This window comes from Mobula birostris, chromosome 6 (genome assembly GCF_030028105.1).
Source record: "Mobula birostris isolate sMobBir1 chromosome 6, sMobBir1.hap1, whole genome shotgun sequence".
NCBI lineage: Eukaryota > Metazoa > Chordata > Chondrichthyes > Myliobatiformes > Myliobatidae > Mobula > Mobula birostris.
Window position 1 is genome coordinate 164,669,641 of NC_092375.1, and position 12,465 is coordinate 164,682,105.

The 12,465-nt window shown below is 40.0% G+C and overlaps 1 protein-coding gene across 2 annotated transcripts in view; it reads left to right on the plus strand.

The window, feature by feature from the left end:
- ccdc141 (coiled-coil domain containing 141) overlaps positions 1-12,465 on the plus strand; it is a 142,616-nt gene that overhangs the window by 67,136 nt on the left and 63,015 nt on the right. For both annotated transcript variants that reach the window (XM_072261776.1, XM_072261777.1), the window contains exons 10-12: positions 8,703-8,822; positions 9,905-10,096; positions 10,575-10,748. In XM_072261776.1, coding sequence (XP_072117877.1) covers positions 8,703-8,822; positions 9,905-10,096; positions 10,575-10,748 — 486 coding nt within the window. The remainder of the gene's footprint in view (positions 1-8,702; positions 8,823-9,904; positions 10,097-10,574; positions 10,749-12,465) is intronic.

A 12,465-nucleotide genomic window follows, 5' to 3' on the forward strand; every position in this document is an offset into this window, starting at 1 on the left:
TAACATTCTTATGTATATAACATGTATTTTTATTTATTGTGTTTTTTATTATTGAATTCTTTATCTTATTGTGTTTGTTTTGTTCTATATTGGATTCTGGTAACAATTATTTCATTCTCCATTACACTTATGTACTGGAAATGACAATAAAAAATCTTGAATCTTGTAGGCTATGATATTTCACTTGCATAACCAGAATTGGTTTGAGAAAGCACCAAGGATAAGAAGTAATCTATTTAGTAATTAATCCATTGGAAGTAGCAAATATTCAATACTGGTTTCCATTCCTATTTGTTATGAAGTGTCTTTTTTGTAAAGTGTTACGTTATGAATTATCCAATTTTGGTCTCCTTATTTAAGGAAAGACATTCATGGCATGGATTCCTACAATGAAAAGGCTATCTAACGAGGAAAGATCAATCATACTGGGCCCACAGAGCCATAGAAAAGTACAGCATAGAAACAGGCCCTTCCACCCATCTAGTCCATGCTAAAACCATTTAAGGTGCCTACTCCCATCAGCCTGCACTGGGACCATAACCGACCACACCCATACCATCCATGTACCTATCAAACTTTGCATAAATCGAGATTGCATGCACCACTTGTGCTGGCAGCTCCTTCCACACTCTCATGACTCTCTGAGTGAAGAAGTTTCACCTCATATTCCCCTTAAACTTTTCACCTTTCCCCCTTAACCCATGACCTTTGGTTGTAGTCCCTCTTACCCTCAGTAGAAAAAGCCTGCTTGCATTTACCCTATCTATACCTCTCATAATTTTGTATACCTTTATCAAATCTCCTCTCAATCTTCTATGTTCTAAGGAATAAAGTCCTAACCTGTTCAATCTTTCCTTATAACTCAGGTCCCCCAGACCCGGCAACATCCTTGTAAATCTTCTCTATACTCGTTCAACCTTCTTTTCATCTTTCCTGTAGGTGGACAACCAAAACTGCACACAATATTCCAAATTAGGCCTCACTGACATCTTATACAACTTCAACATAACATCCCATCTCCTGTACTCAATACTTTGATTACGAAGGCAAATATACGAAAAGCTTTCATTATGACCCTATCTACCTGTGATACCTCTTTCAACAGATTAAGAACCTTTATTCCCAGATCTCTTTGTTCTACGGCACTTCTTGGAGACCTACCGCTCACTGTGTAACACCCACCCTGGTTGGTCCTACCAAAGTGCAACACCTCACACCTGTCTGCATTAAATCCCAAATGCCACTTTCAGCCCATTTTGCAATCTGATCCAGATCTCTCTGCAAGCCATGATAGCCTTCCTTGCTGATCACTACACCTCCATTCTTGGTGTCATCAGCAAATTTCCTGATACAGTTCACCACCTTATCTCCCTTCCGCCCTCTCTTTCAGCTGTGACGTTGTATCTTCATCTGCTTAAAGCATGCCTAAGAGTTAAGTTCACAGAGTCCTTCAGACGATTGCAAAATTGCTAGTTCATTAAGATGGCTTAAAAGTATGTTACTTCAAGAGAAATTAAGGCTGCAAATTGCAGTGTGAGTAGTTCAAAAGAAGTATATTTAGAAGTTTTATAAGCTGCCCGCAACGCATCGCCATGTTGCTGATATTGTGTCTTAACATCACTGATAGCTTTATGGAAGTTGCATCTTGATTTCTTGTAAAGGTAAGGTCATCTCATTCGAATGGTGCAGATATGGATTTCAGTAGGGAGTAGATCTCCTGGTTCATCTGTGGTTTCTGCTACACAGTCCTCAACACGGCTGATAAAGCCCGTAAAGTTGGTGAATATATTCACCAAGGCTGGCAGCTAAATCTTTTAACATGTTCCAGTCTTAAAACTCTAAAAAGTTGCAGAGAAACTCATTTTTACAAATGTAGCCTAGGGAGCATTCTAACTGGCTGCATCACCTTCTGTATGGGGTTGTGGGGGGGGGGGGGTGGTTAGGCACGGTGGCTACCGCACAGTATTGAAATAAGCTGCAGAGAGTTGTAAAATTATTCATCCATCATGGACATTGGCCTCTGTAATATCCGTGACATCTTCAAGGAGCAATGCCTCAAAAAGGCTGCATCCATCATTAAGGACCCCCACCACCCAGGACATGCCCTCTTTTCATTGTTACCATCGGGAAGTAGATACAGAAGCCTGAAGGCACACACTCAGTGATTCAGGAACACGTTGATCCCATCTACCATCCAATTTCTGAATGGACGTTGAACCCATGAGCACTATTTCACTTTTTATTTCTGCTTTTGCACTACTTATTTAACTATTTTATATATTTATGTATTTATTCATACATATATATATGTGTGTGTGTGTGTGTATATATATATATGGTCAGGGATACTATTACAGCTACAGAAAGGGTGGATAATGTAGCAGGATCCTCTTTTGAGTCAGTATGGGTGGAAGTCAGGAACAGGAAGGGAGCAGTTACTCTACTGGGGGTATTCTATAGGCCCCCTGGTAGCAGCAGAGATACAGAGGAGCAGATTGGGAGGCACATTTTGGAAAGGTGCAAAAATAACAGGGTTGTTATCATGGGTGACTTTAACTTCCCTAATATTGATTGGCACCTGATTAGTTCCAAGTGTTTAGATGGGACAGAGTTTGTTAAGTGTGTCCAGGACGGATTCCTGTCACAGTATGTGGACAGGCCGACTAGGGGGAAGACCATGCTAGATCTAGTACTAGGTAATGAACCGGGTCAGGTCACAGATCTCTCAGTGGGTGAGCATCTGGGGGACAGTGACCACCGCTCCCTGGCCTTTAGCATTATCATGGAAAAGGATAGAATCAGAGAGGACAGGAAAATTTTTAACTGGGGAAGGGAAAATTATGAGGCTATAAAGCTAGAGAACTTGCGGGTGTGAATTGGGATGACGTTTTTGCAGGGAAATGTACTACGGACTTGTGGTCGATGTTTCTAGATCTCTTGCAGGATGTTAGGAATAAATTTGTCCCGGTGAGGAAGATAAAGAATGGTAGGGTGAAGGAACCGGGGGTGACAAGTGAAGTGGAAAATCTAGTCAGGTGGAAGAAGGCAGCATATACATGAGGTTTAGGAAGCAAGGATCAGATGGGTCTATTGAGGAATATAGGGAAGCAAGAAAGGAGCTTAGGAAGGGGCTGAGAAGAACAAGAAGGGGGCATGAGAAGGCCTTGGCGAGTAGGGTAAAGGAAAACCCCAAGGCATTCTTCAATTACGTGAAGAACAAAAGGATGACAGGAGTGAAGGTAGGACCGATTAGAGATAAGGGTGGGAAGATGTGCCTGGAGGCTGTGGAAGTGAGCGAGGTCCTCAATGAATACTTCTCTTCGGTATTCACCAACGAGAGGGAACTTGATGACGGTGAGGACAATATGAGTGAGGTTGATGTTCTGGAGCATGTTGATACTAAGGGAGAGGAGGTGTAGGAGTTGTTAAAATACATTAGGCGGATAAGTCCCCAGGGCCTGACGGAATATTACCCAGCCTGCTCCACGAGGCGAGGGAAGAGATTGCTGAGCCTCTGGCCAGGATCTTTATGTCCTCGTTGTCCACGGGAATGGTACCGGAGGACTGGAGGGAGGCGAATGTTGTCCCCTTGTTAAAAAAAGATAGTAGGGATAGTCTGGGTAATTATAGACCAGTGAGCCTTACGTCTGCGGTGGGAAAGCTGTTGGAAAAGACACTTAGAGATAGGATCTCTGGGCATTTAGAGAATCATGGTCTGATCAGGGGCAGTCAGCATGGCTTTGTGAAGGGCAGATGGTGTCTAACAAGCCTGATAGAGTTCCTTGAGGAGGTGACCAGGCATATAGATGAGGGTAGTGCAGTGGATGTGATCTATATGGATTTTAGTAAGGCATTTGACAAGGTTCCACACAGTAGGCTTATTCAGAAAGTCAGAGGGCATGGGATCCAGGGAAGTTTGGCCAGGTGGATTCAGAATTGGCTTGCCTGCAGAAGACAGAGGGTCTTGGTGGAGGGGATACATTCAGACTGGAGGATTGTGACTAGTGGTGTCCCACAAGGACCTGTTCTGGGACCTCTACTTTTCGTGATCTTTATTAACGACCTGGATGTAAGGGTAGATGGATGCATTGGCAAGTTTGCAGACGACACAAAGGTTGGTGGTGTTGTAGATAGTGTAGAGGATTGTCAAAGATTGCAGAGAGACATTGATAGGATGCAGAAGTGGGCTGAGAAGTGGCAGATGGAGTTCAACCCTGAGAAGTGTGAGGTGGTGCACTTTGGAAGGACAAACTCCAAGGCAGAGTACAAAGTAAATGGCAGGATACTTGGTAGTGTGGAGGAACAGAGGGATCTGGGGGTACATATCCACAAATCCCTGCAAGTTGCCTCACAGGTGGATAGGGTAGTTAAGAAAGCTTATGGGGTGTTAACTTTCATAAGTCGAGGGATAGAGTTTAAGAGTCACGATGTAATGATGCAGCTCTATAAAACTCTGGTTAGGCCACACTTGGAGTACTGTGTCCAGTTCTGGTCGCATCACTATAGGAAGGATGTGGAAGCATTAGAAAGGGTACAGAGGAGATTTACCAGGATGCTGCCTGGTTTAGAGAGTATGCATTATGGTCAGAGATTAAGGGAGCTAGGTCTTTATTCTTTGGAGAGAAGGAGGACGAGAGGAGACATGATAGAGGTGTACAAGATGATAAGAGGAATAGATAGAGTGAATAGCCAGCGACTCTTCCCCAGGGCACCACTGCTCAATACAAGAGGACATGGCTTTAAGGTAAGGGGTGGGAAGTTCAGGGAGGGATATTAGAGGAAGGTTTTTTACTCAGAGAGTGGTTGGTGCATGGAGTGCACTGCCTGAGTCAGTGGTGGAGGCAGATACACTAGTGAAGTTTAAGAGACAGGTATATGGAGAAGTTTAAGGTGGGGGCTTATATGGGAGGCAGGGTTCATGGGTCAGCACAACATTGTGGGCCGAAGGGCCTGTACTGTGCTATACTATTCTATGTTCTATAATTTACTGTAATTCTGAGTTAACTAATTTTGCGAAGACATACTGTATGCCAGTGATATTGAACCTGGTTCTGGTTCTTTCATCAGGCCAGTGTTGTACAACTTTCTGTACTGTATCCTCCTGTTTCTGTTTTTTTACAATGCAGCAACATGGAGCACAGCCTGGTGGTTTGATGTACCAAAGTGTGGATTGGAAGTTGGCACATTAGGCACATTTGACGGTTGCATTATTAATGAATATTCTTATCTTAACTGTTCCTTATGTTTATGTTCCATTGTTCTGGGCTCTGAAGAACACATACATTCTTCAAAGTTTTTCACAGGTATGTCATGTCTCTCTTACAGAAGTAGAGATTATGACCTGCTAGAAAGGGAACCAGGGCCAGAAATAGCTCACAGGAGTTAAATATCCCTGCTGGCATGAAAGAGGAGTAAGCATCTCCAAGTTTTGGCAATGGTGTTAGATGCCCAGCAGAGGAAGGTTGCAGTATTGATCTTTCTTCCCCCATCTGACAAATTCACTTCAGTGAACTGTAATATTGGACAATTTGGTTGATTATGTATAGGTTCCTAAATTGCATCACTTAATGTTATTATTCCTTTCTCCTCAAGAGCAATACAGATAGAACAAAATCTCCTTACAGTGAAGCAAGCATCCTTCAAAGGAAATATCACCCTAGAGATCTACTGACATAGGAAATGAGTTTGCAGCCATTTTGATTAAGTGTCTTTGGCTGGTAGATTGGATTGCAATAGCTTACTCTTAGAGCTTAAGTAAGCAAGAGCAGGGATTGACAAAAGGGACAACTGTTCTGATTGACTGCCAGAGGCTACTGACTTCAGAAACTTTGCTGAACAGGAGGAAACACAGACCACTGTGGCCAGCAGTGATGAACAGGATGTACAAGGTATTGGTAAGCTTGTCAAAAGAGTCTACAAAAGGAGAGAGAAAAATAAGGAGCTCAACTTTGGCATATGTGAGATGATGCTGCAGGGTGCCTTCAAACATTATCATTCATAAAAGAGTGTATAATGAGCTTTAGGGAAAGTTTTGCACATGTTGATGCAACTGGTTATTGTTTTCTCTTAATAAGCTGACAGATGGCAGCCTTGCAGACTCTGGGTCAAAATTATCTCAGTTGTCTTCCCCAAACTCTCTCAGGGCTTTGGGCAGCACCTCGGGCTCAAAGAATTTAGACAGAGTTGATTACACCTTCCAAATCTTAACTGATCTTCTAGATTTGGCCTCCAGAGACAAGAAGGCCTGTAGTTGCTATGTTGTCCTGTTTGTTGCGTGTTGGGGAGTAGAATGAGAAATGGAATGTTCATACATCTCAATCACTAATGTGGATACATTGCCTCACTTCAGCTGCTAAAACACAGGAAGAGCAGTCAATGTCAGGGCTGTCATGGCTTCCAGTGCACAGGATATCAGCTATTGACTCCATCCTGGGATGTCCAGAAAACTTAACATATTTGTTTTATCAGACTTGTATAGAAGAGACACTCATAAATGGACAACAGGTATATGGATCACATAAGTTTAACTGAATTGCTATTTTATTTCACTCATTTGAGTTGTGAGGCACATGAACTGTTATCATTTAGACCATTCCAAGATATCCCTTGATGAATTGTAGATAATCCAAGTATGTTTTATGTTCAATTAATGTGGAAGGTGGAAAGGCCCTCTTAACCTCAAGTTGGGGTGTTGTTCTTGTGCTTGAAGATCAAAGGGCTGCTTAAGAGATTCTGCCAATGCTGGAAATCCAGAGTAACACACACAAAATGCTGGAGGAACTCAGCAGGTCAGGCAGCATCTATGCAGAGGAACAAACGGTTGATGTTTCGGACTCCTCCTCCTTCCAGGTGAGGCAATACTTCACCAAGAGGTCTGTCAGGGTTATCTACTGTAACCAGTGTTCTCAGTACAGTCTCATCTACATTTGTGAGAACCGATATAGTTCGGGAGACCACTGTGTCAAGTATCTTTACTCCATCTGCAACACAGAGCACTTCCCGGTGGCCAACCATTTTAGTTCCACTCCTCATTCCCATTCTGACATGTCAGTCTAGGGCCTTTTCTTAGGTTGGAAGAGCAACACCTCACATTTCGTTTGGGTAGCCTCCAACCTGAGAGCATGAACATCAATTTCTCAAACTTCCGGTAATCTCTCCCCATGACATGCTGAGTGGCTGGGATGTACTTTCAATGATAGGGCTGCTCAAAGCTGTATAAGCTATGGAGAATGCCTTTCCTCTGATTAGATATTCTGTTAAATTGGCCCTTGGTCGAAAAAGTATAGGGACATTTGACTATTTTAATGTGAAGACATTCGGGGTGGGGAATCAGGCACACAACTGCATGAAGCTATTTTTGAAGTTAAGGTATGGTCAACTTTGATGCCTTTTAAGTAGAGGAATGCTCTGATTGCAAAAAGTGAGCAATGAATAGCAATTTTTGTGTACTTTGCCTGCAATATGAAACCGAGCGTATGTTCTGTCTGTTTCCTATAAATAGAAATGTCCTGTGTCCCTTGGCATGTAAGCCGTGTGAGACATTTGTAAAATGCTGACAACAACACCCTTGATGTGTCTCTTCTCATAGGCTGCAGAAGCCTGTAGTAGTGAAGCCTCCAGTGATGGTTACTTTCATAGTGATTCATAAGGCCCCGTTGAACCTCTGACAGAAAGTTCTTCTTCATAGAAGGCTGTAGAGGTGGCAACCAATAATGACATACAAATCATTTCAGAAGTACTATTCCTTGGTGAGCCTCTGCCTATACACATGTGGGTAGGTATGGATTTCTGCTGTCCAGCAGTCATTAATCTGTTTCATTAGTTAATTAGTAGTTTTACAAACACATGGTAGGAATATAACAGATTTGTGTTGTGATATTCTAATAATTTGGGTGCAAGTACTGTATAATAATATCAGAGAATGAAAACATTTAGTCCATTGTTGCAAGGAACTGGCACAAACAGATGACATTCAGTAACAAACACCAAGAGGAAGAGTTTAATACATTTCAACACAAGCTGAAAACCGGATCATTTTTTGTGCTCAGTCAGATAAATGGCTGTTTTTGTTCAGATGGTAACTTTGTCTAGGAGAACTTGTTGAAATAACACAACACTTAGATGGTTTCACAAATGACATTGTCATAACTAATAAAACAAATTAAATAAAATTGTACTTTTGAAAAGAGTTGATGTCTGGCGCTTGACTGAGCAAAACACAAAGGAATCCATTTTGATAGCTAAAGGTGTGAAGAAGTTTTAAGAAATTATATTAAATAACAATGTTGAAACAAACTTCAACAGCAGAGACAATAGATTTCTTTCCAGGGAACTGTTTCTTCCTTTTCAATGCTTCCATTCTTTCAGGTCACCAAAGGTTAAGTTATTGAAGCAAATGAACATGTTTTTCCAGAAAATGTTATTGTTAATTGAATAGAAATATATTTTAAGAACAATCAAATAACAATAGTTGAAAGCTTGTGTATTGTTGACAATGGTTAACTTTGTTAAATCATAGGTTAAGATATCTATAAACAGCACATGGATTAATCCAATGAAAGTAATACTTGTATGACAAATTTCTCATTTTCCTATCATTAGAAATGACTACCTTAGATTGCTCTAATAAGCTGTAGATTGCATCAGTGTTTCAGGTTACTTTTTCTGAAATTGCCTTAACCAAAGATGTGCTGTTTCTCAAGGTCTTAGGGTATCTTCAGGCATGCAGATCTCAACTTTCCAGTAAGTTAGAGCCAGGTTCCTGTCTCTCTGAAACCAAAGATGTTCTGAACAAATATCTGGAACTGTCTGATCAAGCAAAGGTAATGCATATTTACAGACTTTTTTCTAAATCTATTTTTGAATGGAGGGAGAGTATTATTGTTTTATCATTATATATGTAAGTGCTTATTAAAATAACAATATTGCAGGAATCAAAATATATATACTGGTGGTAGAAAGCCCAATAAATTCCTGTTAAGGTCACTTTACCAGTCAATCAATCACAAATGAATCAAATCACAGAGAAATTAATGCTAGTATTATCCACACAAAAGAACACTATTAATTTACAGATTTAATTTGCATATTTCCAGCATCTGCAGATTTTCTCTTGTTTGTGACTATTGAGTTACTATTTTACAATTATGTTATGCACACTCTTCTTTCAAAAATATTGAATGGATTCAGATTTTTTAGGGGCAAGGGATTTGTTTTTCTTGATATTTTGTTAAGGAAAGCCAGACCGCAAATTGAAATACTTCCTTTAACCCTTTTAAAGTTCATAAATCATGTTGGGTTTAAAAAAAATAGGAGTCTGTAGCAACTTTAGTTCTGATATTACCTTGTATTTCCTGATGACATTGAAGAAGGCCATTTGGCCTATCAAGTCTACACCAACTTTCAGATCAATTCCAACTTATTTACCCATAATTAGTTCTTCCCATGGTCTTCAACTCCACCTGATTCTCCTATCAATGACCTGCACTAGGGGTAATTTACAATTGTAAATTAATGTACCAAGCAGCATGTATTTTGGCTGAGGAAGGAAAAAATGCACTCAGGTTATAATCACCAATAAATGTGTAATGTAATAAAGCAGGAATCCTTCATATGGGTGCATGGGGCACATAGATAAAAGAAGAAATGTGGCCTTCCATCAAAATAAAAATAAAACATTGATGATGCCAAAATATGGAAAAAATATAAATGGAAAATTTTGGAAATACTCATCATTTCAGGTAGCATGAATAGAGAGTACTGATAATTCAAGTCTGTAAAGGGCTATTGACTAAAAATTCTGTGTAAACTTTTTCTTCCTCTGGTCAATACCGCCCAACATTTATAAATGGATCTTCTTTTGATTGGTCCAATGTATGTTAATGGAGTAATGTATTTGTTTCAGGTGATAGCAAGTGAATTAAAACATATTGAAGACATCATTAAACAGGCAGAAACATTTGAAGTCTCTGAAGTAATATCTTTTTCTGAAAAGTTTATTACTCTGAATGCAGAATGGAAAGGACTGTGTTGGAACTTGAATGCACGAATTGATCACTTGCAATATTACATGAACTTTCTGAAACAAGCTGAAGAGGTGAATTGTTTACATTTAGCTTACTGAACAATTGCTGTGCTTTTCAATATTGTTATGCTAATTTCAAATGTAAAAAAATTAATTACAGTTTTTAGTTCTCAGATTAGCTAAACTTTGTTACAAAATTTTGATTCATATTATGCATATTAATATGCTCATATTTCTAATAATGAAAAATACTTTATTGATTAAATTCTATTTAGATTCTTCACTGTGTTAGCCACTTACAATATTGATCCCTTGCTCAATTAACTAATCACCTGCGTTATAATCTTGATGTTCATATTCAGCAGCCATTGAATTTAGCCCCCTTTTTTTTTAAATTCTATGTATTTTCATATGGTTGCTGAATAATCTGCTTTCTTGTTTCTTTGTTTATAATTTTTGCCCATCATCAAACTATTCACTGAATTTCAAGATCGTGTTGTGTGACGAGTTAATTTTGAAAGTAATCTGTGATACATTTGATACAAGTTAGGTTGAAGCATCTATGAGAAGCTTCGAGGACTGTTACCAATCTCTGACAATAAAAGACAGCGAAGAAACTGCTAGGTCAGTGCTGGAGCTTGCTGATTCCAAATGGCAATTAGTCCTTAAGAACTTTCTTGTTCTCCAAGATCTGGCATTCAACTTCAAGAGTACAGTAAATATGGTAAGTACTCCAATTAACCCATGTTGATGAAAATCCTGAATTAGTTTTGAAAAAATATATGATTCTAGACTGCTTGTCCTTCACCTAACTTCTTGATTTATATTTGCATTTGCCTTCTTTCTCTATAGCCGTTCAAGACTTGATTCCCAAATTATATTCCGACAGCTTTGTGTGGTGTATCCTGTTATATTTATGTGACTGTAGTGGCTGATGTTAATATTTCCATTTCCATAGAAAATGGTTGAAGTGGTATGCAAATAGACTGCTACTACTCCTCGACCTGGAACTATCGTTGAAAGCAAATTTTACCCATGTGGTAAAAAGATATTTTGATATTTGATTCACATCCTATCTATTTAATTATTTGGCCACTGTCACCAGTCACTGGGACAGGTTGCTTTCATAAATGCCTTCGTGTTTCTCGTAGATAGTATTTTAACCCCGCTTTTGATTCATTCAAATTACAATGGCACAACTGTGGAATGTAATTTCAGTGAAATTTCAAAAACAGTAGCTGGAAGTAATGGTGGCCTCAGAGCTATCAGGTTGCCATGCAAACCCATTGTGGTTCATAACTGCCCTTAGAAGATAATATCTAGCTGCCTTATCCAGTCTGATTTATATGTACTGTGCCCTAAGTCTAGACTCACTTACAGGGTTGACTGTGAAATATATGCTGAAATGCTTAACATTCACTCAGTTCTACACTGAAACTAGAATAGATCAATGCTGAATGGGCCACTTGATATTAACTTGCATACCAAATTGGCCCCCAGCCTAGTCAATCTTACAAATCCTGGTCACACACATCCAAGAACTAGTATTTATATCGGGAGAGCTGTTCCACAGACTAGTCAAAGTACACCCAGGTATTGTCCAACTGAATATCTGAAAACTTAGAGCAATAAATTGCCATCTAGATAATTTGGTTTGTAGGCTGACAGGCAGGAAGTGGAAAGAAATGTCCTTTAAAGGGCCCACTATTATATTTGGTAGGACCACCAGCTTCCCAGCAGTTTTTGACATCTCCATATCTTGCTGGCCTTTATTAAACACTGAGGTTCATGCAGCTGATTTGTGCTTTCACCGAGATCTTGCATCCTGAAGAAGTCTCTGACAAACTACCACTAGTATGTCATCTGTGGTACCAGAGGAAGCAATATACTTGATCACTGTTACACTACCATCAAGAGTGCTTACTCTGCCTTCCCACACCTGCACGTTGGCAAGTTTGATCACCTCTTTGTACTTCTATTCCCAGCATACAGGCAGAGACTGAGGACGGCAGCATCAGTGGTGAGGAATGCAAAGGTATGGTCAAGGGAGGTGGAAGAGCACTTACAGAGCAACTTTGACTTGGTGGACTGGACCATATTCAGAGATTTGTCTTTGGATTTGAATGAATGTGCCACACTCATTACTGACCTCATCAAGACCTGTGTGGATGAGTGCATGCCTTTGAGAACATATCAAGCATGCGGTACCTAAACCAGAATCTCCGGATGAGCCAGGAGATTTGCAGTCTGCTGAGGGCTAGAGATGTGGATATGTGGCGTTCAAGTCAGGGGATCCAGAATCTTACGAGAAGTCCAGGTATGATCCGTGGAAGGCCACCATGAGAGCGGAAAGGCAATTCTGTGCAGATTTCCTGACACAACTGAATGTACGACAGCTGCTGTAGCAGGGCTTGCATGCCATTATTTAATTTTAGGCAAAA